The sequence below is a fragment of the Macaca fascicularis genome, chromosome 4 (assembly GCF_037993035.2).
Source record: "Macaca fascicularis isolate 582-1 chromosome 4, T2T-MFA8v1.1".
Lineage (NCBI taxonomy): Eukaryota > Metazoa > Chordata > Mammalia > Primates > Cercopithecidae > Macaca > Macaca fascicularis.
This window is the reverse complement of record NC_088378.1, coordinates 12,133,652-12,159,421: the sequence shown is the minus strand read 5'-3', so window position 1 is coordinate 12,159,421 and position 25,770 is coordinate 12,133,652. Positions and strand designations below refer to the sequence as shown.

The 25,770-nt window shown below is 39.0% G+C and overlaps 1 protein-coding gene across 6 annotated transcripts in view; it reads left to right on the top strand.

The window, feature by feature from the left end:
- OSTM1 (osteoclastogenesis associated transmembrane protein 1) overlaps positions 1-25,770 on the top strand; it is a 48,419-nt gene that overhangs the window by 7,784 nt on the left and 14,865 nt on the right. For all 6 annotated transcript variants that reach the window (XR_276034.5, XR_010586189.2, XR_276033.5 and 3 more), the window contains exons 2-5: positions 3,269-3,383; positions 14,058-14,155; positions 20,335-20,502; positions 22,101-22,266. Coding sequence is in view for 3 of the 6 variants with exons in the window: in XM_005551524.5 (XP_005551581.2) it covers positions 3,269-3,383; positions 14,058-14,155; positions 20,335-20,502; positions 22,101-22,266 (547 nt within the window). In the remaining 3 variants the exon portion in view is untranslated. The remainder of the gene's footprint in view (positions 1-3,268; positions 3,384-14,057; positions 14,156-20,334; positions 20,503-22,100; positions 22,267-25,770) is intronic.

The window sequence follows — 25,770 nt, the reverse complement described above, 5'->3', positions numbered from 1 at the left end:
GTAAAAAGGAGAGAATGAGCAGATAGAAAAGCGAGGGATATGGTTTAGGATTATGGATTTACTGTGGAATTAATCTGTGTTGTTAATTTTTTGCCAGCAACTCCTGACTTCCTGGGTGCAGGCATGATCAAAAGAAATGGCTGGCTTCATGATAGTTAGGGTTCTGCTAAGTGGTTATGATAGATTTGAGTATTAAGAGGTCTACGTATAAACAAGGACCATTGCTTTTTTGGTCACTTGGCGAGGTGTTGTGAATACAAAGATGTGGCAGTTTCCATTTTAAAGGGACGTCTGTCCAGAAGAGAAACCTAAACGTAATAGATGGATATCATGCTTTAAGAAACCATGCATCAGGGTAATGACACATGGGTCCCACATTGCTCTTTAGTGACCTTTCTTTCTTATTTCCCCATCAAGGCCAAACTCTTCAGCAGTTGTCTAGGTTCACTCTTCCCACATCCTCATCTTCCGTTCTCTGTTCAACCCACTCTGACCTCACTTTCACACCCAAAGACACCATCAAATTCATTCTTGTTAGTGTCACCAATACTGTCAGTGTTGACAGATGTACCTCCAATTCTCTCAGCAGGATTTGACACAACCACCACTTCCCTTTTCCTTGATTTACAGGACATCGTGCTCTCCTTATTTTTCTTTCTCTCTCCAATTCTTCCTTCTCAGTCACCTTTGATAGTTTACCCTCTACCCAGCTAACAGTACCTATTTCATAGAGTTGTTATGAGGATTAAGTAAGGAAGTGCAGTTGGGACATTTAGAACTGAGAAGTACTAAATAAGTACCTCATCATCGTTTGGATTATTAGTCATTTCCTTTCTGTCCTCACTGCTGTCATCATCCTTTCATTATACCTGAGCTACAGAAGTAGTGTGATGCAAGTCTCCCTGCCTCCTCACCTTACATATCACGGCCTAAACATATATTCCTGAAACTGCTTTTCATGACACCCTCCTCAAAAATCTTCAAGAATTTCTCACTAACTCTCATGACCCTCAAGGCTTCTCATAACCTTGTTCTAACTTAGCCCTTTAATAGCCCTACTTTCATAGACTACCGAATACTCCCCGAATACCACATAATCATTATCACTTTCATGCCGTGATAATTTAATTCTCCTATTTTCGAATCCTTTTCTCTTCCTCAATATAGGGCTTAGTTCATATCCTGCTTCCTTCATGAACTCTTTCCTAACTTCTCAAAACTACATTGATATCTTCCTCAACTGAACTATTCCACACACTGAACACCCATACAGGCTTTACTATTATTGGTTTTTAAAATGGCCAGTCACCTACTTATGAAGATTCAACTTAAGCAACTAATTACACTTATCCAACTAACCCTACTTAGAGCACTTCATGTTGGCAGCATGGTAGCTAGGTGAAATAGCATATATCATTCACTGTGTACCAGATAATGTGCTGAGTGATTAATCTATGCTATTTCATTTAATACATACAGTAACTGTAGAACCCTTGATTTTGAAACCGAACCTTAGAGAGGTAGGTCAGCTGCCCAAGGTCACTAGCTAGTGATCCAGGCTTGTATTAATACACTATTATTACTTCTACTTAAGAAGAGATAATAGGCCAGGCATGGTGGCTCATGCCTGTAATCCCAGCACTTTGGGAGGCCAAGGCTTGTGGATCACCTGAGGTCAGGAGTTCAAGACCGGTCAGACCAACATGGTGAAACCCCGTCTCTACTAAAAATAAAAATTATCCAGGTGTGGTGGCACATTGCCTGTAGTCCCAGCTGCTCGGGCGGCTAAGGCAGGAGGATCACTTGAACCCAGGAGGCAGATGGTACAGTGAGCTGAGATTGTACCACTAAACTCCAGCTGGGGTGATAGAGTGAGACTCCATCTCAAAAAAAAAAGTGATAATAGAAAATTTTCTTCTGGCCGGGCGCGGTGGCTCAAGCCTGTAATCCCAGCTCTTTGGGAGGCCGAGACGGGCGGATCACGAGGTCAGGAGATCGAGACCATCCTGGCTAACAGGGTGAAACCCCGTCTCTACTAAAAAATACAAAAAGCTAGCCGGGCGACGTGGCGGGTGCCTGTAGTCCCAGCTACTCGGGAGGCTGAGGCAGGAGAATGGCGTAAACCCGGGAGGCGGAGCTTGCAGTGAGCTGAGATCCGGCCACTGCACTCCAGCCTGGGTGACAGAGCGAGACTCCGTCTCAAAAAAAAAAAAAAAAAAAATTTTCTTCTATGACTGGTATTGCTCAGAAGGTAATTCTAAAAAGGAGTCTTTTAAAATGTTGTTCATGGCCAGGTGCAGTGGCTCTAAAAATACAAAAATTAGCTGGGTGTGGTGGCATGCCCCTGTAGTCCCAGATTCTCACTGAGGCACAAGAATCGCTTGAACCTGGGAGGCAACGGCTGCAGTGAGCTGAGATCTTGCCACTGCACTCCAGTCTGGGTAACAGAGTGAGATTCTGTTTCAAATAACAACAATAATAATAGTAATAATAATAATAATAAATAAAATGTTTTGTTCAATTCACTATTTTAAAAGCAAGCACTCATTCAAATGGACCTTTTAATGGTATGACAAAACTAAGCTACAAAGAAGATAACCTTCCCAAAATGAACATCAGCAAGTATTTTAAAGCAGAGATTCTTCCTTTTCTCCTTTTTTCCATTTCTTCTCCCACATGGCTGATCATTTGCTTCCCAGGAGTTACCACTCTCGTTTATTATTCGTCACACTGTATAACTCCTTGTCTGTGTATCTGCGAGAGGTTCTCAAAGCCCCAGAATCGATGGCATTCTTTTATACTTTTTATATCATCAAAACTTCAGGATTTTTATAGTGCCTAGTAAATAGTAGGAGTTAAATAACTGTGAAAGAATTAAGGGTCAGTAGGACTTAGTTCCTTGCTTGGGGCACAAGGGAAAGAAAATAGATAAGGATCAAATAATTTGGGAACTTGGATTTATTATTTGCATAGCATGAGTTTCTTTCATTATTAAAATGATCTGCAAAAGCGTATTTTTCCGTCTGAGTACAAGCTATTTAGGTACAAAGATTTTCTTCCTTTGCAGGTGAACCTAGTACCAATAAATGTTAGCTGCTAATTACTTTATTATCATTGTTATTATTAATGTTAACATTATCTGATCATATCAAACAAAATGTTACAAAGCTTGTAATAAATGTTATTTTTTTGTAAGGTTTTTGCCTCAAGTTGTTTGCAAAGTCTAAAAATACTCAGATTGTATTTTTCTCTCTTGTTTTTGTTATAGAATACTTCAGAGAGTCAGAGTTGTGCCAGAAGTCTCTTAATGGCAGATAGAATGCAAATAGTTGTGATTCTCTCAGAGTTTTTTAATACCACATGGCAGGAGGCAAATTGTGCAAGTAAGTAATTCTTTCATTTTCTTGTTGCAGTTACAGTTCAGTAGTACAAATGTCAGATTTTATTTTAGTGAATTTTGGGATCTTTGAAGCTGGATAATACTTTTTATTGCTAAGTTTAAATGAACTGTCATGGACACCATAGTTTATTAATGGCAACTGAGCAAATGGTGAAAGGCAGAAAAGTGTAGCAGTTACTACGCGCTTTGGATTTAGACAGACTTGAGTTTGATTCTAAGCTCTGCCACTTACCAGCCCTAACCTACTAGCTGTCAGATATGGGAGAAAAACTTTGCCTCTTGGAAGTTCAGTTTCTTCATCTGTAAATTGGTGGTAATGATAGAACCTATCTTATATAGTCACCTTGAGAATTAAATGAAGTAAATTGTGTAAAGCACTTAGCTCAATGCCTGACATATATTTAATGTTCAAGAAATGTTAACTGTTTAGTATAATAATAATTATGATGTTTACAGTAATCTGTCAAGTGGTATGTGGCAGGGGATGGGGTGGGATGATAACATCTGTTCTACCTTCTTTGCAGGTTTGTGTGTAATTGTGTAATAAAGTAAGATCTATTTTTAGATAGTCTTTGGAAAAATTAAAATCACTATCCCAATTCAGATGGTGTTTTGAATACCAACTATGTGCCAGGCAGTTCTTATTTTTCAAGTCTTTCAATTTAGTGAGTGAGAAAGGTATATTTACAAATACAACCTAGGACAGACACATAAATGCTTTAATAAAGTTATAGAGTCCTTGGAGGAAGAAGAAAACAAATTTTACTGGGGAGAATATGAAGTGACTTCCTGGAGGAACTACCTTTTGAACCTAGGCCTGTACTATTGGACATTATTTCAATAAGTAGAGATGACGCCAGTGAGGTGGCTCACGCCTGTAATCCCAGCACTTTGGGAAGCCAAGGCAGAATTGCTTGAGCCCAGGAGTTTGAGACCAGCCTGGGGAACATAGTGAGATCCCCGTCTCTACCAAAAAAAAATTTTTTTTAATTAGGTGGGCATGGTGGCGTGTGTCTGTAGTCCTAGCTACTTGGGAGGCCAAGGCAGGAGGATACCTTGAGCCCAGGAGTTCAAGGATGCAGTGAGCTATGATTGTGCCACTGCATTCCAGCCTGGGCAACAGAGCAAGACCCTGTCTTTAAAAAAAAAAAAGTAGAAATGAGAGAAGGACATGGCAGGTAGTGGCATGGGCAGAGGCACAGAGGTATAAAAGGGCAACAGATGTTCCAGGAAGCATAGTGGGAGGTAAAGTTGGCAAGGGAAAGTAGGACCTTGACTGATAGAGTAGTTTACTGTTTGGGCCAACATTTTTTATACTGCTTAGATTATAATCACTATATTATTAAGAAGGAGTTATAGACCAGGCATGGTGGCTCATACCTGTAATCCCAGCAGTTTGGGAGGCCAAGGTGGGAGAATTGTTTGAGCCTAGGAGTTCAAGACCAACTTGGGCAACATGGCAAAACCTTCTCTAAACAAAAAATAAAAAATTACCTGGATTTGGTGGCGTGTGCCTGTAGTCCCAGCAACTTGGGAGGCTGAGGTGGGAGGATTACTTGAGCCTAGGAGGTCAAGGCTGCAATCAATCATGATTGTGCCACTGCACCCCGGTCTGGGCAACAGACCTAGACCCTATCTACAACAACAACAACCAAAAAAAAAAAAAAAAAGAAAAGAAAGGCTTATACAGTATTCTCCTATTATGATTATACAGTATTCTGTTAGCCATGGTTTCACTTGCTGTAGTTTCAGTTACTGCAGTCAACTGCAGTCCAAAAATATTAAACGGAAAATTTCAGAAGTAAACAATGTATAAGCTTAAATTGTGTATGATTCTGAGTAGCATAATGAAATCCCACGACATCCTGCTTCATCTGCGTGGGCTGGGAATCACCCCTTTGTCCAGCAGAACTATGCTGTAGATGCTGCCTGTCCTGCGAGGCGCTCAGGAGCATCGTGGTTTTAAGGTCAGCTGTCATGGTGTGGCACTACTTGTGTTCAAGTAACCCTTAGTTTACTTACTAATTCTTTAATAATAGTAACATAATTATTAGTTTTTGTTTAGTCTCTTCCTGTGCCTAATTTATAAATTAAACTTTATCATGGGTATGATATAGAAAAAAGATAAAATCATAGTATATAGAAGGTTTGGTACTATACTTGAAAAAAATAGAAATAGAAAAAGCATATTATATAGAAGGTTTGGTACTAGGTTTCAAGCATCCATTGGGGGTCTTGGAATGTATCCCTTGAAGATAAGAGGTGACTACTATATGTTGTAATATCTTTGGGATTTACAGTGTACCTGGAATATTAAATGCATTGAGTAGTACTACAGAGTTTTTTAAAAGGATTTTGTTTTTGGCTCAATGGGGAGGCTCACGCCTGTAATCCCTGCACTTCGGGAGGACACGATGGTAGTATTGCTTGAGCCCAGGAGTTCAAGACCAGCCTAGGCAACAAAAAAAAGAAAAGAAAGGAAAAGAAAAAAATTAGCTGGGCATGGTGCCAAACGCCTGTAGTCCCAGCTGCCTGGGAGGCTGAGGTGAGAGGAGTGCTTGAGCCCAGGAATTGGAGGCTGCACTGAGCTATGATTGCCGCATTGAGCTATGATTGCGCCACTGCACTCCAGCCTAGGCAACAGAGCAATACCCTGTCTTAAAGAAAAAGGTTTTTTAAACATCATTTAACCTAGCACTTTCTAAGCCTTAAAAAAAAAAAAAAAAACCACACTGCAAAGATCCTTTTTTCATGGAACCTCATTGGAAGAAAGAGAGACCAGTAAGAAGTTTACTGCTATAGTTTAGGCAAGAAGGAAAGAAAATGTGAAGTAGGGAGGGGCCTTGGAAATAGAAGGATAGATTAAAAATTTGTGTCCCTATAAATCATTAAGTAGCTTAGCTTTTATAAAGACTTATCTTTTTGTTTAGTTCATATGAAGGAAAACTAAAATGGGATAAGAAGCCCCAGCTAGTTTTTTTCCCTTGTCATTATACCATGGTATATTGAATATTGACTTTTAAAATTTTGTCTCCGAAGCTTGACTAACACAACTTTTTTTTTTTTTTAGCATATCTTTTACTTTTCAGAGTAAAATTTTCTAGTATAAATATGATTGAAGAGCATTTGCTTAACATATGTAAACCTGTTTTTAAGTATTAAGCTTTTTAGAAAAATCCATTAACATAGAAAATACGTTAATTATAAATAATTTAAAATCAGTTAATTGGAATAAGTGGATATGTACTGGGATTCACTTCTTTATTTTTAAATTTTATTTAATTCATTTAATTTTTTAAGACTAGTCAAGTGAAGCAGTGAGAAGAGGAGAAAGAGTAGAACAAGGAGTTCAATCTGTAACTGACTGTGAACAATTAATTGAGATAACTCACTACCTTCAGATGAGCCAGGGTTTCACTTCTTTTGACTGATGTGACTAAATTTATATACTTAGAAGAGGTAAGGCATTTTTTTCTTTAAAAGATGTTTTTGTTTGTTTGATTTTTGAGACAGTCTTGCTCTGTTGCCCAGGCTGGAATACAGTGGCACAGTCTCAGCTCACTATAGCCTCCACCTCTTGAGGGCTCAAGCAGTCTTCCAGCCTCAGCCTCCCAAGTAGCTGGGTGTGGGGAAAAGAAAGAGAGTTCAGCCTGTTACTGTGTCTATATAGAAAGAAGTAGACGTAAGAGACTCCATTTTGTTCTGTATTTGAGATGCTGTTAATCTGTGACCCTGCCCCCAACCTTGTCCTTGCAAGAGACATGAGCTGTGGTGACTCAAGGTTTAATGGGTTTTGGGGTGTGCAGGATGTGTCTTTGTTAAACAAGTGCCTGAAGGCAGTTTGCTGGTTAAGAATCCTGCCCTTCCCTGGGCAATGGAACATCTCGGTGTGAGACCCGATTGTATGCTCTGTTTACTGAGATAGGAGAAAACCCGCCTTACGGCATAAGGTGGGACTTGCTGGCGGGACTTGCTGGCGCAATGCTGCTAAAAGATTTGTGGAGATGTTTGCATATGCGTATTAAGGCACAGCATTTTCCTTTGAACTTACCCATGTCACAGAGATCTTTATCCATATGTCTTACTGCTAATTTTCTCCCTAAAATGATCCTATTGTCCTGCCACTTCCTTATCTTTAAGATGGTAAAGATAATTATCAATAAATACTAAGGGAACTCAGAGACCGGTGCCGGCGTGGGTCCTCTGTAAGCTGAGTGCCAGTCCCCTGGGCCCACTTTTTTCTTTCTCTATACTTTGTCTCTGTGTCTCATTTCTTTTCTCAAGTCTCTCGTTCCACCTAACGAAAAACGCCCACAGGTGTGGAGGGGCAGGCCACCCCTTCAGCTGGGGCTACAGGCAGCACCGGGATGCCTAGCCAATTTTTGTGTTTTTAATGGAGAATGGGGTTTTGTCATGTTTCCCAGACTGGTCTCAGATTCCTAGACTCAAGCCTCCTTCCTTGGCCTCCCAAAGTGCTGAGATTCAAAGTGTGAGCCACTGTGCCTGGCTTAAAAGGCATTTTCTAATAAAGATTTCACTAATTCGAAGTACAGACCTTTTTTGCTCAGTTAGTTGAAAAGAAAACATTTTACTGCATATTTACTCAGTATGGCAGGTATAAAATGCTGTAGAAAAAATTCTTAGGGTATTTTGTTCCTCTGTGAGGCATCCTATCTTGAAAATATTCCTTACATTGAACTTCTGAGGACCAAATAAAATGCTAAGCAATTAGATATGACTTACTTAAAAGACTTCCCAATTAAAATTAATTTGGCCCAGACATACGGTCTCAGGTAAAAGAAGCGAGGTACAGAAAAGTATGATATTTTGTGTTCTAAGAATACGTATGTATTTTGAAGGAAGGTGGTTGGGTAGCTGCGTGGGCAGGAAAGGAAGGAAGATTTAGTTTTCACTGTATTTGCATTTGTACCCTTTGGATTTTATGCCATATACATTTAATACCTATTCAAAAATATATAGAAATTTTAAAAATTTAACAATGTTCAAATCTGTGATAAGTATTTGTATGTTAGATGTGGTTAGAGAGATTAGCTATTTCATTTTCCAGAATTATGCATTAAAAATTATTGTCATTCATCATCCCATTTACGTGGCAGAAGAGTGGAAGAGTAAATCCCATTTGTGAAGAAGGAACCCTCATGACCTGGTCACTTCCTAAAGGCCCCACTTCTTGATATTATTACATTGGCCATCAAGCTTCGACATATCAATTTTGGGAGACACATTCTGACCATAGCAAGGGCTATTAGAATTTTTGTAAAATAATATTATTAAACAATAGAAAAAAATGTAAAAACATAAAAGGTAAAATATTTCTAGAAAGAATATTATTAAATGAGTATACTGCCCCAAACTATCTTTCTGTTCTGCTTAATTTAGCTTGAAATAGGGGTGGCATCTAGTCTCTGCAGTTATTATTCATGAAAAGAATGCTAGGAATCCAAAAGAGGAGAGAATGCCATCCATGTACTACTCCCATCCCTTTTCAGAATTCCTGTGTCTTCGAATGGTATTAGTCTTGGTAGGAAGCTGGTTATTGGAAATGGATGGAGGGTCAAAAGAAGTGTTAAGAGTGCAACTGTTTCTACTCATACCACAAATAACATGGAAACTAGCTCTTTCTTATGGAGAATGACTGCTAAAAAGTAAAGAAAGTATATTAAAGGTTTCTCAGAATTTTAAAGCTGTGTATTGTTGACATAGGGATAGCCTTGTATTGAGACCCTTCTTGCTTATTTTGTGCATACAACAGTTAAATAATCAGCAGAATGACCAGATTTCATGAGTTCATGACTGCTTTAGTGTTTGGATTCTTTGGTAAGCAGTATCCAGTATGAAGCATTATTGTAATAGGATAGGCTTCAAAATTATCAGTTCATATGTTTGTTCTTACACACTGAAAACTCTTTCTTTATGAGCAACCTATATCTTTAGTGATCCAGGTGATCTGGGTGATAATTAATGAACATAATGATGCTATTGAACCACTGTGTAATCCTGATGTATATTCTGATTCATCAAAGGCAAATTAACTTTCAGTTAATACATAAAATATATGTCTCGATGCTTTAAAAAGCAACAACAGTAGTACTTAATGGTTAACCAGAAGGTCAATTAACCAAAACCTTTCTTCACGTATTTTATCCAGAGGGAAATGTACTAAGCGTTATAATCATATCATTTGTATCTTATAATTTAAAGTATCTTAGTGTTCATATTTGTTAAACTTAATTAGGTCATTTAGGTACAAAGTTTCCGTAGTTTATTTTGTATTTTCTGAAGCTTACCCTAAATTGGTGATTATCTCTGCTATTTTCTATAAAACTAGTTTTGAAAAACTGCAAAGATCTTTGTAAAATTCCTAAGAGATGCCAAATGCTTTATTTAAAGATGCATAATTCCTGTTATGATAATTTAGTAGGTTTCTATGTGAGGTCTTAACTCGAATCCTTAATACCCTTAAGAATGCCTCTTGAGGCCGGGCACAGTGGAGGCTGCAATGAGCTGAGATTATGCCACTGCACTCCAGCCTGGGTGACAGAGTGAGATTCTTCTGTCGCAGAAAAAAAAAAAAAGAAGAATGACTCTTAAGCTGATGCCTGAGCCTTCTCTGAGAAAGCCACTCTGCTAATCTGTCCTTGATGAGGCTCCATTGATTAAGATGAAGGAAATTCATAATGACCACTTCACTTAGTGCTTAAAGGAAGCTTTATTATTATTAATATTCTTTAACTTACCAATTTCTAAACCGTATAGCTTTTCATTGTTTATAACCTTAAGCTCCCAATTCCTGCAAAAAGATAAAAAAGGAGTTTACTAGAGATCTGTTATTTTGATTCAGAAAGTCACGGCTCTTTAATGATGAAGACTTTTTAACCCCATTATATAAATGAACTCCTTTGTGCTTTATGTTAGCACCGTCTAATGATCATTGAAAAAGTTTTGATGGTACTGCATGAATGTAGTACTTAACAAGATGACCAGTCTATATTGGCTTTTCATTTTCAAAGTATTTTACGTAAAAAGTAAATGGCTGTCAATAAGATAGAAGACATTAAGTTCTTTTGTTCTTCAGAGAAGCTTTCTTTATAAATTACTTTTTAAAAAGAAATTATTTGTTTTAATTATGTGTCTTGCATAAAAGAAATTTGCTATTGCTCTCTCATGATAATGTACTGTATACTACTTTTGTAGGCAGTATGTGGACCCCTTTCATTGTTGGAACCGAACTGTCGATTCCCTCCTGGGCAGGGGGTCGCCGCGAAGGATCACCGACACGAGATTCACAGCAGAGAGTTATTTATTACTAGCGCGCTAGGGTCCCAAGCTCTAAGTTGGCCCTGGGACCCCGAGTGCTTGTTACAGGTTGTTTATGTAGGCAAACACAAGTTCAAACACAGCTTAAGGCGCGAAATTCAAACAAAGCTTTAGGCGCGTGGTAATTGGGTCTAGCTATGGCCTGAGCAAGGTGTCTTGTTCTAATTGGTTAGAGCAGGACCTTATGAGGTTTTTTCTTGGAGTTGCTGATTCCGGGAACTTCGAGGCAGGGTGGGACCCCCGGAATTGGCAGGGTGGGACCCCATGAGGTTGTTTCCCGGAATTGGCAGGGTGGGACCCTATCAGGGTGGGACCCTATCGAGGCAGGGTGGGACCCTATCCAGAGCCACCTGGTGTTAATTTTTTCTATATGAGGCCTAGTTTCTAAGTTTTATGAGGCCTAGTTTCACATCCCTATGTTGTATATGTCAGTTGTCATGACATAGCTCATTATAACACAGATGTACAATTGTTGTGAATGAAATTGTGTTCCCTCAACTTCCCTGCAATACATCAACTACAAAAACTGAAAACTGTTGTCTTGTTAGCCTAATATCCTAATATTCTGCATATATGTAGTTGTTCTTATTTATATCAACTATGCCTCATCCCTAAAAGGATTGCAGGCTACTTCATGATGATATTAAACTAGCATTAAGAGGAGCTATGAGACGAGGTCTTACTCTTTCATGCAGGTTGGAATGCAGTGGTGCAGTCACAGCTTATTGCAGCCTTGACCTCCCCAAACTGAAGCAATTCTCCCCTCTCAGCCTCCCAAGCAGTTGGGACCACAGATGCATGCCACCATGCCTGGCTAATTTTTGTATTATTTGTAGAGACAAGTTTTCACCATGTTGCCCAGGCTGGTCTCGAACTCCTGGACTCAGGCAATCTGCCTGCCTCCCAGAGTGCTGGGATTACAGATGTGAACCACCATGCTGGGCCTATTTTTATTTCAGTGCCTTATTAACTTGTGGTATGATCATCAGCATATCACCGATTTCTCTGGCTTAGTTTCCTAATTTGTAATGATCCCTCAGATTTTTTAAATGATAAGGGTGAGAAGTTAGAAAGAGATTCATGTTCTTGAGAAGATAAAGCTTCAGAGAATGTAGAGTATGTGAGTTCAGAGAGGGGACGACTCTAGAAATAGGTTTACCAAGAGGGTCCTGTGTACAATGGGTGCAGAAGGAGCCCTGCACAAGGGGCCTGTGCAAGGAGGTGAATGGGGCTGAACTCCAGCGTAGCTTCTGGAGGCAGGAATGACCTTTTGTAATTTATCCACCCAGAGCGGGTATCTTTTTCTGATTTGCACAAAGGAGCTTTACTGTACTGTCTGCCCCCTGTCTACCAGGTTTAGGTTTCATCTCAGTTGCTAACTCTGATCAGTTGGTGGGGACTGCCTGAATCCCTGTATGGTGTAAGATATATATGGGTAGTGGAGGGAGTAGGCAGTGGCATGTATTTGTAGACTCTGAGTCTTGAACTTTTAGTAGTTTAGAATGTAGATATAAATATGTTATTTATTTTGCAGTGTTTGAGAGTGCAGACTTAAGAATCAGTCTGAGTAGAGATTCTAGCTTTTTACTTACCAGTTTTATGACCTTGTGTAACTTCCTTAATTTCTCTAAACTTCTCTCTGTTCCTTATTTATAAAATGGAGATTAATTTTTGCCTCATGGAATTACTGCAAGAATTAAATGGGCAAATGTGTTTAAAGTGCAGTGTAAGCATAGTTCTTAGAACATAGCAAGTATTTAGTGTTAACTTTCGGTGTAGTGATTGTTGTCTATCAGAGTATATGGATGTCCCTTAGTATGTCATATCCTAGTGTCTACCTAGTCAGTCTCTCTTTTCTCCACGAATTCTACTTGCCCTGCTGCCTTTCTCCTGGGTAATTGCAATAGCTTTGTATGTTGTCTCTCCACTTTAGTTGAGAGAGATCCTATCTGATGGCCCTGAATTTCTAAATAAGGTGGCATAATACAAAGCCATCTGTTGAAATTAAGGGGAACAAGAGTAGGGTTGGGGACTAGAGATTAGAAAATATTTGGAACATCCCTTGTAGAGCAATTAGTAAGGCATCTACAAGGATCATTTTGTTTCCCTGAGATCAGAACACATGAATTTGAATTGAGTCCCTTCATTATCATTTTAGAATTTCTGTAGTAGTATTCTATAACCAGAATGAGAGTATAGAAAGTAGATGGGGACTGTCCAGGAATGAAAATGGCCGTGAGTGTGTGGAAGATAAAGAGGGCAAGGATTCTAGGAGAGTGAGATGGAAACGGCTGACCACAAGTTCCAAGATCTGGATCCAGGCAGTTGAACCTCGATTGGAGATAGCAGGCTGAGAACACAAGGAGAGGTAAAGACAAAAGTTTATCTGAGGATAAAGACTAGGTTCCCTGGCTGAGCGCAGTGGCTCATGCCTTTAAGTAATCCCAGCACTTCGGGAGGCTGAGGTGGGAACATCACTTGAGCTCAGGAGTTCAAGTCTGCAATGAGCTGCAATTGTGCCACTGCACTCCAGCCTGGGCAACCGAGAAAGACCCCGTTTCTTAAAAAAAAAAAAAAAAGAAAGAATAGATTATTCCCTGAAGAAGAGAAAATGGATACATAAATTGTGATATACTCATACATAGAAAACAAAAGGGATGAGTGAAATTGAGCTAACTCTAAGCAAGAATAGCCAGTTACAGAGAAATACCATTTATGTAGGATTTTTAAAAATGTAAAACAATTTTGTTTCTAGACTTTACTTGAAGCCCCCATGTCAGTATTTTAGGCAAAATTCTCACCAGTTTGTTTCTCTGGGCTCCCAACTCATGATGGATTAGAAAGAGCAAATTTTAAAAGTTACCCCATTAGGTACAATAAATGACTCATTAGTGAAGTTGGAAGATGCAGAGAACTATGAAATTTGACACAAAAAATGATGATAAGGCATATGAGTTTTGGTAAAATGAATGCGGGGTAAACAGTCTTACGCCTAAATAGCACTATTAAGGCAGCATTTGATAGCTGATATTCCATGATTATGACCTTGTGCCATCAAAAGTCAATTTGAATTTTATTTGGTATATTTTTATGAAAAGAGGAGAGTATGTGATTATTTTAAGATGTTCATGAAAATGGTTATGACTTTTTTTAACTTCTGGAAAATGAAAGGAGTGAGCTTCATATATTTGGAAAATTCATGCTTGTTTGAATAAAGAATTACTGTAGTGTGAAACGAAGCTGATAGCTTAAGAGATAAACGACAACATATAATTGTTTCTTGAGTTATATTAATATACTTTTTGAATTTTTTTGACAGATTGTTTAACGAACAACAGTGAAGAATTATCAAACAGCACAGTATATTTCCTTAATCTGTTTAATCACACCCTGACCTGCTTTGAGCATAACCTTCAGGTATTTTATATATAATATTTAAAATTAAAATGCTGCCTTATACAAAGGAATAATGTGCAGTTCCAAGTTTTTATAGCACTAATTATTGATATTTATCTAAATTCATGATGTAGAGGAGTTAGTGGACCTGGATTTCTGCTCTTTAAGTAAGTTCTTCTACTTACAAATCATGAAAACTTCAGTTCTCTCATTTGTAAAATGGAGATAATATCTATCCTGCCTATCTTCAAGTATTTTGTAATGAGAATCTGGTGAGATAATGAGTGTGAAAACATTGAAGTGTGTGATTGTTTAATTAAAACACAATGGTTTTCAATCTGACTTAGGTAGGTATTTTGCAGTGTAGTAAGATTCTGTCTATAGGAAGTTTATTCTTTGCCTGAAATTTGCTTAAATATGTTTTACCTACCTTAAAAAGCACTGTTTAGTAAAGTATCTTTGAGTATTGAATTATGATAATAAAAGGTAGCCTTTAAGAATCTTAACCTTGTAGATTTTTGCCATCTCTATCACTGACTCTTGAATTTTGGTATTGGAACTTGTCTGGTCGTGGTGAAGGATGAGGTTGGAACTCTGGTTAAAATGTAGTTTTGAAACTTACATAACAAGGAAGTAATCCCCACAGTAGATGTACACATGCTTACAGTATAAGCATGTATGATTTCCTCTGTAAGAAATGTGGTAACACTGAATTATGAATTTCCCTAAGAATAATAAAAATTGGGCCGGGTGCGGTATCTCATGCCTGTAATCCCAGCACCTTGGGAGGCCGAGGCAGGCGGATCACTTGAAGTCAGGAGTTCGAGACCAAACTGACCAATATGGTGAAATCCTGTCTCTACTAAAAATACAAAAATTAGCCAGGCTTGGTGGTGCGCGCCTGTAGTCCCAGGTACTCGGGAGGCTGAGGCAGGAGAATCGCTTGAACCTGGGAAGTAGAGGTTGCAGTGAATTGAGATCACACCACTGCACTCCAGCCTGGGTGTCGCAGCGAGACTCTTTCTCCAAAAAAAAAAAAAAAAAGGTGAACATTTCTCAGAATTTGTTCTGCAGCATGTTAATAGATGTCCTATCAGAAAAGGTTTAGTATTCCATTAAGGTTGGGAAATGCTTTACTATAGGACTTCACAACCTTTAGTGGACTGATGTGTGTTGTAACACTCAAATAGCAATTTTTCTATAAAGTCGTCCTTCTTATCTATGGCTTCACTTTCCACAGTTTCAGTTACCTGTGGCCAACTGCAGCCCAGAAATATTAAATGGAAAATTCTGGAAACAATAAGTTTTAAATTGCATACCATAAACAGTCTTCTTTTCATTTAACTTAGAGCACTTGTATGAGTTTGGTAGATTTCTAGAAGTGGAGAAAAAGACAGTAGAGAAAATTATCTCCAAATATGATGAGTGTACTAGGGAATAAGAAAGGAGTATCATAATTTGGAATGCACTGGCAAACCACCAGTACATCCAGTGAGGGAAGGGTAAAGGGAAGCTTTTACTAGCAGAAAGGGAGAGGTTCACACAAACTGCTTAGAAACTGAGTTCACTGGTTCCAGAGGCTCAAAGCCAGAGTTGTCGTCAGTTCATTTGTGGAGATGCCATTACTGGGCAAGTGTTCTTCTGAGCGCATCTTATCCAAATTACTGCAGTCCTAAAGAATGGCAGTGGTAAACCATGTGAAAGCAGGAGTTGCATGAAGGGCGTGAAAGGGTTTCTTGTGGGGTTTTTAGAAAGTCCTTGGAAACAGCTATGTCAGACACATAAGCATGAGTCTCCTCTCCTTTGGGCCTTCCTGGCTGTATTTTGTCTGGGTCTGACAAAGATGATTTCATCCTAATGTCTACAACTTTCACATTATCAAAAGATATGTGCATTTTAAATTTTAATAAAAATGGCAGCCAGGTATGGTGGCTCCTGCCTGTAATCCCAGTACTTTGGAAGGTCAAGGTGGGAGGATCATTTGAGCCCAGGAGTTTGAAATTAGTCTGGGCAAAAAAAAAAAAAAAGGTTAAATTACTCCCCATCAAGATTATGTGCACAATTTTAGCTAAATTGATCATGTGCTCAATTTTTTTTTTTTTTTTGAGACAGAGTCTCGCTCTGTCACCCAGGCTGGGGTGCAGTGGCGTGATCTCGGCTCACTGCAAGCTCCACCTCCCGGGTTCACACCATTCTCCTGCCTCAGCCGTCTGAGCAGCTGGGACTACAGGCACCTGCTACCATGCCCAGCTAATTTTTTGTCTTTTTAGTAGAGACGGCGTTTCACTGTGTTAGCCAGGATGGTCTCGATGTCCTGACCTCATGATCCGCCCACCTCGGCCTCCCAAAGTGCTGGGATTACAGGCGTGAGCCACCGCGCCTAGCCCTGTGCTCAAGTTTTAGCTAAGTGCACAATTGTTCTGTGAAAAACAAGCAATAGGCTATTTCTTGTAGCAGACTAAGGAGAGACTTAGTTTTTCTGTCAAATAGATGGTGAGGGTCACATTGTTGGGCCTACATCAGTGTAATTAGTTTGATTTTTCTCTTTTCTCTTTCATCCCAATGTTCAGTTAGTATCCTTTCTTCATACTAGAAGGTAAAGAAGAAAGGGCGTAGAAAGCAAAGGTGTGAATTGACTGTTTAGCAAACTTATTCTTGAAAAGACAAGTGTCAGTCTAGAAGTACAAAAGATTGAGATTTACTAGCATAATTTTTTTTAAATTTTTTTAATTATTATACTTTAATTTCTAGAGTACATGTGCATAACGTGCAGGTTTGTTACATATGTATACTTGTGCCATGTTGGTGTGCTGCACCCATCAACTTGTCAGCACCCATCAACTCGTCATTTACATCAGGTGTAACTCCCAATGCAATCCCTCCCCCATCCTCCCTCCCCATAATAGGCCCCAGTGTGTGATGTTCCCCTTCCCGAGTCCAAGTGATTTCATTGTTCAGTTCCCACCTATGAGTGAGAACATGTGGTGTTTGGTGTTCTGTTCTTGTGATAGTTTGCTGAGAATGATGGTTTCCAGCTGCATCCATGTCCCTACAAAGGGCACAAATGCATCCTTTTTTATGGCTGCATAGTATTCTATGGTGTATATGTGCCACATTTTCTTAATCCAGTCTGTCACTGATGGACATTTGGGTTGATTCCAAGTCTTTGCTGTTGTGAATAGTGCCGCAATGAACATACATGTGCATGTGTCTTTATAGCAGCATGATTTATAATCCTTTGGGTGTATACCCAGTAATGGGATGACTGGGTTGTATGGTACTTCTAGTTCTAGATCCTTGAGGAATCGCCATACTGTTTTCCATAATGGTTGAACTAGTTTACAATCCCACCAACAGTGTAAAAGTGTTCCTATTTCTCCACATCCTCTCCAGCACCTGTTGTTTCCTGACTTTTTAATGATTGCCATTCTAACTGGTGTGAGATGGTATCTCATTGTGGTTTTGATTTGCATTTCTCTGATGGCCAGTGATGACGAGCATTTTTTCATGTATCTGTTGGCTGTATGCATGTCTTCTTTTGAGAAATGTCTGTTCATATCCTTTGCCCACTTTTGGATGGGGTTGTTTGTTTTTTTTCTTGTAAATTTGTTTGAGTTCTTTGTAGGTTCTGGATATTAGCCCTTTGTCAGATGAGTAGATTGCAAAAATTTTCTCCCATTCTGTAGGTTGCCTGTTCACTCTGATGGTAGTTTCTTTTGCTGTGCAGAAGCTCTTTAGTTTAATTAGATCCCATTTGCCAATTTTGGCTTTTGTTGCCATTGCTTTTGGTGTTTTAGACATGAAGTCCTTGCCCATGTCTATGTCCTGAATGGTATTACCTAGGTTTTTCTTCTAGGGTTTTTATGGTATTAGGTCTACATTTAAGTCTCTAATCCATCTTGAATTAATTTTCATATAAGGTTAAGGAAAGGATCCAGTTTCAGCTTTCTACTTATGGCTAGCCAATTTTCATAGCACCATTTATTAAATAGGGAATCCTTTCCCCATTTCTTGTTTCTCTCAGGTTTGTCAAAGATCAGATGGCTGTAGATGTGTGGTATTATTTCTGAGGACTCTGTTCTGTTCCATTGGTCTATATCTCTGTTTTGGTACCAGTACCATGCTGTTTTGGTTACTGTAACCTTGTAGTATAGTTTGAAGTCAGGTAGTGTGATGCCTCCAGCTTTGTTCTTTTGGTTTAGGATTGTCTTGGCAATGCGGGGTCTTTTTTGGTTCCATATGAACTTTAAAGCAGTTTTTTCCAATTTTGTGAAGAAAGTCATTGACAAATTAATGGGGATGCCATTGAATCTATAAATTACCTTGGGCAGTATGGCCATTTTCACGATATTGATTCTTCCTATCCATGAGCATGGTATGTTCTTCCATTTGTTTGTGTCCTCTTTTATTTCACTGAGCAGTGGTTTGTAGTTCTCCTTGAAGAGGTCCTTTACATCCCTTGTAAGTTGGATTCCTAGGTATTTTATTCTGTTTGAAGCTATTGTGAATGGGAGTTCATTCATGATTTAGCTCTCTGTTTGTCTGTTACTGGTGTATAAGAATGCTTGTGATTTTTGCACATTGATTTTGTATCCTGAGACTTTGCTGAAGTTGCTTATCAGCTTAAGGAGATTTTGGGCTGAGATGATGGGGTTTTCTAAATATATAATCATGTCATCTGCAAACAGGGACAATTTGACTTCTTCTTTTCCTAACTGAATACCCTTGGATTTCTTTCTCTTGCCTGATTGCCCTAGCCAGAACTTCCAACACTATGTTGAATAGGAGTGGGGAGAGAGGGCATCCCTGTCTTGTGCCAGTTTTCAAAGGGAATGCTTCCAGTTTTTGCCCATTCAGTATGATATTGGCTGTGGGTTTGTCATAAATAGCTCTTATTATCATCCTGATACCAAAGCCTGGCAGAGACACAACAAAAAAAGAGAATTTTAGACCAATATCCCTGATGAACATCGATGCAAAAATCCTCAATAAAATACTGGCAAACCGAATCTAGCAGCACATCAAAAAGCTTATCCACCATGATCAAGTGGGCTTCATCCCTGGGATGCAAGGCTGGTTTAACATACGCAAATCAATAAACGTAATCCAGCATATAAACAGAACCAAAGATAAAAACCACATGATTATCTCAATAGATGCAGAAAAGGCCTTTGACAAAATTCAGCAGCCCTTCATGCTAAAAACTCTCAATAAATTCAGTATTACTAGCATAATATTTTATGTACCTCCACTCTCCTCATTTTAGGTTATATAGTTCTTTGGTATTTGGCCCTTTTTGTTGACTTGAAAGGCCTAGATTATGAGCCTTGTGATAAGAGAATTGAGTGGGGATGCAGTTTTGGTGCCTTTTCCCTTTCCATTTAAAAAGTCCTGTCTCAGCAAGATAAACTATGGTGTTGAAGTCAGCATAGGCAGGAACCTATTTTATTTATTCAGTGAGAGTAGGATAGATAACTGCAGATTTGTAATGAGATAATTTAGGAAATTTTGTATTTAGTTACTAGTAATTTGGCATATGAATTATTGTTATCCTCAGTTAATATTAGCTAATGCGGCCGGGCGCGGTGGCTCAAGCCTGTAATCCCAGCACTTTGGGAGGCCGAGATGGGCGGATCACGAGGTCAGGAGATCGAGAGACGATCCCGGCTAACACGGTGAAACCCCGTCTCTACTAAAAAAATACAAAAAAAATAGCCGGGCGAGGTGGCGGGCGCCTGTAGTCCCAGCTACTCGGGAGGCTGAGGCAGGAGAATGGCATGAACCCGGGAGGCGGAGCTTGCAGTGAGCTGAGATCCGGCCACTGCACTCCAGCCTGGGTGACAGAGCAAGACTCCGTCTCAAAAAAAAAAAAAAAAAAAAAAAAAAAAAAAAAAAAAAAAAATTAGCTAATGCAGCAGTTTTCAAAATTTAGAGGCACCTAGAAAGTTCCAAACAGTTTGCCATCTGCTTCACATACCAGATCTCTAATCCTTTGGACTTATAATAGAGGTAGAGGTCGTTTTATTTTGTAGATGATAAAACTGAGACTCAGAGTGATTTAGTAACCTACCCAACATCACAGCTTAGCACTTTAACATACCATATTGTTTCCCGTCTTCTAGAAGGGCAAATAGCTTACATTAAAGAGATATTGTGTATAATGTTTATTGTATATATTACATGTGCCTTTGTCATTTTAGGGGAATGCACATAGTCTTTTACAGACAAAAAATTATTCAGAAGTGTGCAAAAACTGTCGTGAAGCATACAAAACTCTGAGTAGTCTGTACAGTGAAATGCAAAAAATGAATGAACTTGAGAATAAGGCTGAACCTGGAACACATTTATGCATTGATGTGGAAGATGCAGTAAGTACTTTGCTTCTGATGTGATACATGTATTAGAGTGTTATTGAATGTACCTTCAGTGTGATTATTCTTTTTGGAGATACAGTGGAATCTGCATATTCTGTCTTCAACCAAAAATAACTAGTTATAAAATAGTAAAGTTTTAGAATATCCTGGTCTGTTAAACCAAAATGGATATTTCCCTAGTCTCATGGTTAGGATAAAAATAAAATAAAACAAATAAATTAGGCACTTCATAAGTGAGTTGATCATTTGGTACATTTAATCTTTTTAAATTTGAAAATATGTCCATTTGCAGAGGTGTAGATATTGTTATATATTTATATTTCAGTTTCTTGTGCACTTATCGCTAATTTAAGAAGTTTCTGGGTGGGGCGCAGTGACTCACACCTGTAATCCTAGTACTTTGGGAGGCCGAGGCAGGCAGATCACGAGGTCAGGAGTTCAAGACCAGCCTGACCAACATGGTGAAACCCCCATCTCTACTGAAAATACAAAAATTAGCCAGGCGTAGTGGCACACGCCTATTATCCCAGCTACTCAGGAGGCTGAGGCAGGAAAATCACTTGAACCCGGGAGGCAGAGGTTGCAGTGAGCCGAGATCGTGCCACCGCACTCCAGCCTGGGCGACAGAGCGGGACTCCATCTCAAAAAAAAAAAAAAAAGACGTTTCTGGATTTCACTACCTGTTTTAGAAGCCATTCTTCGATAACTTCCTATTCCATTGTTTTATTTTCTTATATCTGTTACCATCTGAAAATATTTGTTTATAGTCTGTCTTCCTCACTAAAATATAAGCCACATGAGGACAAGGACTTAGGCTTTTTTTGTTTACCATTCAGTATTTAGGACAGTATTTAGGACAGTCTAGCATGTAATGGGCTTAATAAACATGTATTAATTGAATGGTCAAAAAAATTTTTTTTCCTCCATTTTATAGCCTGCCTTTATATAGGGTGCCACTAGATGGCAATCATGCCTTTTTAGGCACTATGATGCCTGAGTATTGGGACATTAGAGGAAACTGAGAAATTATTGGCTCAAAGTGGAGAACTTGAGGTCAAAATTAATGAGCGTAAGAATTGAGAATGAGTGTGAATTATCACAGCAGCTCAGAGGGAACTATAAGAACCAATAATATTCGAGATGGTTAAAAAGCACTTAAAATGAAATGTACAGTGTGGATTTTTGTTTGTTTTTACTGCTCCCTTCCTATTGCCTAAAACAGTACCTGGTTTCTAGTAGGCTCTCAATAAATAATAAATATTTTGTAAATGAATAAAACAGGGCCTAACTATATTCCTCTTCATACAAGTTCTCTGTTTGAATGTACAAATGGTTGACATTCTAGAATACTTTGGTCAGTGTTATGGACTTAGAATATGAAATTTCTGTATGGATATAAATTTATACAATGACTGATTGTGAACCAGGATTTTTTCGTGGCAGAAGAAGTTGTCCTCAACTATCAGTAGATTTTTAGAGATGAATATTTAGTCTAAATTCTAGGTTCCTGTTTAGTTATTAGCAAAATAATTATAAGAAATTGAAGACAAGTTAAATATAAAATAGAATGATATTGTTTGTTCTTGTTCCAGATGAACATCACCCGAAAACTTTGGAGTCGAACTTTCAACTGTTCAGTCCCTTGCAGTGACACAGTGCCTGTAATTGCTGTTTCTGTGTTCATTCTCTTTCTACCTGTTGTCTTCTACCTTAGTAGCTTTCTTCACTCAGAGCAAAAGAAACGCAAACTCATTCTGCGTAAGTTTTTTACAATTATTTATTTTATAAATAAAAGCCTGTATTTTAAAAACTTAGACCTGTTTTAGAAATGATAGCTACTCTGAGAACTCAAAGTGGATTAGCCTAAAAGGACTCTCTGCTTTAAATTTTACAGTCATGCTTACTGTAAAAAAGATCTGTGAAAATTTTATAAGTGTAGACAATATAAAGTTAAAACAGGGCCGGGCGCAGTGGCTCACGCCTGTAATCCCAGCACTTTGGACACTTTGGGAGGCTGAGGCGGGTGGATCACAAGGTCAGGAGATCGAGACCTGGCTAAGACGGTGAAACCCCATCTCTACTAAAAATACAAAAAATTAGCTGGGTGTGGTGGCACATGCCTGTAGTTCCAGCTACTCAGCAGGCTGAGGGGAGAGAATCACTTGAACTTGGGAGGCGGAGGTTGCAGTGAACCGAGATCGCGCCACTGCACTCTAGCCTAGGGGGCAGAGTGAGAATGTCTCAAAAAAAAAGTTAAAACACGGTGTCTTTCAGATGATTAAATTGAAAATGCTAGATTACCCCTGGAATAAGGTTGGCAACAACAGAAGAATAGCAACAGAGACTTTGCACTCCTGACATGGCAATAGCAGGGAGATACAGACAGCTCTTAGATCCACTGGAGTTGTGGGTCTTAGAACCACCTAAAGGTGTGGCAGGCAGGAAGAAACTATAGCTAACATACAGGCAGTTTGTGAACAAATTGGAGTCATAGTTCCAAGGAGATTACTTGACATAATAGTGTATGCTCAATACATATTCATTCCCTTTCTTTCTCCCTATGAAATAGGCCAGAGCAAAAGAAGCACTAACTAGAGATCCCATCCAGCTAAAGAAGAGTGGCTTCTAAGTCACATGGGTTTCTTGTTTATTATCAGAATGAAAGTATGGGCTTATGCTTTAATAATTTTAGTTTTTAAAAAAGAGAACTGTTTAGGGAAAAAAGTTAACTTTCTTTTCTCTCAGATACTATTTGTAGTCTAGGAATGTATGGTATAAAAATTCTTTTCCCTGTAAATTTGGATCACTGCTTCATCTAACTTTGCTTCTAATAGATCTAACTTTTAAAAAAAGGTTACCTGTAGATGAGTTTGAACTGAATTTGTAATGTTTTGTCCCCTTAAAATGCTACTAGAGGGGAGAGTCTTTGTCACAGGTGTATTTAGTAAAGCTTTTTGAAGGCTGCCAGCATTCCGTAAATATGTAGTAGCTCAGGTCCTTGAAGCACTTATTCAGAATAACAGCAAAATATTGTGGGCACCTCACCGTTGAGAAACTATTTTTCAGAGCTTGGTATACTTTTAAAGTTTAGCATCTTATTTGCCTTGCAAATCTATTTAACTTTATGGAAAGTATTTACTGCTTCTGATCAGGATCTTTTGTTTGTTGTCACAGTAAAAGTCACTACCAGTGTCACTATTTGCTATGGAAGCCACAAACCTTGTAGTCATTTCTTACTTCTTTTCTTTCTTTCATTTTTCCATTCCCACATAACCCTCCTCATCCCCTTTTAATTCATTAGCAAGTATGCTGCCAGTCCTACTTAGTTAGTCTTCTCTCTCCCTCCACTGGTAAACCAAGCCATCTTCATCTCTCTCTTATTTATTTATTTATTTATTTATTTATTTATTTATTTATTTATTTTTTACAGAGTCTCACTCTGTCACCCAGGCTGGAGTGCAGTGGCACGATCTCGGCTCACTGCAACCCTGCCTCCTGGTTTCAAGCTATTCTCCTGCCTCATCCTCCTGAGTAGCTGGGAGTATAGGCACATGCTACCACGCCTAGCTAATTTTTGTATTTTTAGTAGAGACGGGGTTTCAACATATTGGCCAGGCTGATGTCAAACTCCTGACCTTGTGATCTGCTCACCTTGGCCTCCCAAAGTGCTGGGATTACAGGCGTGAGCCACCGCGCCCGGCCCTTCATCTTTTACCTGTACTAATGCAAGAGCCTCTTAACTGGTATCCCTCCTTCCATTTCTTGATCTACTAAAATCCATATGCCATAAAGTGGCTAAAATAATTTTTTAAACACAAATTCACCATGTTTCTCTACTACTTGGAACCCTTAATGTGTTCCCATTGTACCTAGAATAAATCCAAACTTACTTTCCAGGGTCTGCTCTCCAAGCTGTACATGACCTGCCCCATAGCCACCTTTCTAAACTCGTCACATCCATTCTCCTCATTGCTCATGGTGCTGTGGACAGTCTGGTTCCTTTCTGTTCTTCTCTGCTACCAAGCTCATTCACACTGCTGCTTTTCCAAGGCCCTTCCCTCTTTCCTTACCTGGCTTCTTGCAAGCCAGGTCTTAGCTCTAAAGTTACTTGCTCAAAGAGACCTTTTATGACTCCCCAGTCTTAAGAATCCACCCCTCCATTCATTTTTCTGTGCCGTCTTTCTTTAATGGCACTTAATCACTTAAGCTAATTTAAATTAAATAATTGGTTATTTAAATCATCTTCTTCATTTATTCTCTATTTGTTTGTCTCCCCTGCCTGGAGGGAGCAGCGACTGCATTAGAGGTGTTGAAATTCACCATTAGATGATCCCTGGGGTAGAATTTTAAAGGATGTGGGGATTTATCAGGTAGAGAATATAAAGGCAAGGAAGTTGTAGGTGTATGTACTCATTCGTATTTAACTTGGCCAGTTTATTAAGTCATTTGAAATTTAGTCAGAAGCTAGATCACTTCTAGTAGTTTTTAACAAAGTAATTCTCAAAAACCCAAACTATTGATTTGGTTTGCCTCCCAAATCTGCTGAAGTCTTAAGAAGTAGATTTTAGTTTAGGTCAATGTTTTTAGTTTAAGTTTTCCCTTTAGTTTAAGCTGAAGCAGTACACTGGTCCAGGAAGTCATGTTGTCATTTTCCACTTACAGTGGTGGTCAGGGGGACCCTGATAGAAACCAGAGACACTGGTAGGCCAGGCGCGGTGGCTCACGCCTGTAATCCGAACACTTTGGGAGGCCGAGGCGGGCAGATCACAAGGTCAGGAGATCGAGACCATTCTGGCTAACATGGTGACACCCCATCTCTACTAAAAATACAAAAAAAAAAAAATTAGCCAGGCGTGGTGGCGGGTGCCTGTAGTCCCAGCTATTCGGGAAGCTGAGGCAGGAGAATGGCGTGAACCCAGGAGGTGGAGCTTGCAGTGAGCTGAGATCAAGCCACTGCACTCCAGCCTGGGCGACAGAGACGAGACTCTGTCTAAAAAAAAAATAAATAAAAAATAAAATAAAATAAAATAAGCAGAAACACTGGTTCTCATCCTTGGCTACATATCAGAATTATCTGCAGAGCTTTAAAAAAAAGTACAGGTACTAGGGTCTCATTGCAGAGCTGCTAAATCATAACCCCTACCCAAGTTTTGTGAAGCTCTGAAGTAGGGACACTCTTAGTTACTCAGTATAAATGCTCTCACTGTGGGCATGATTGGTTTTCATTTCTAGAACATGAGAAACATTCATGTTTAACTGTAA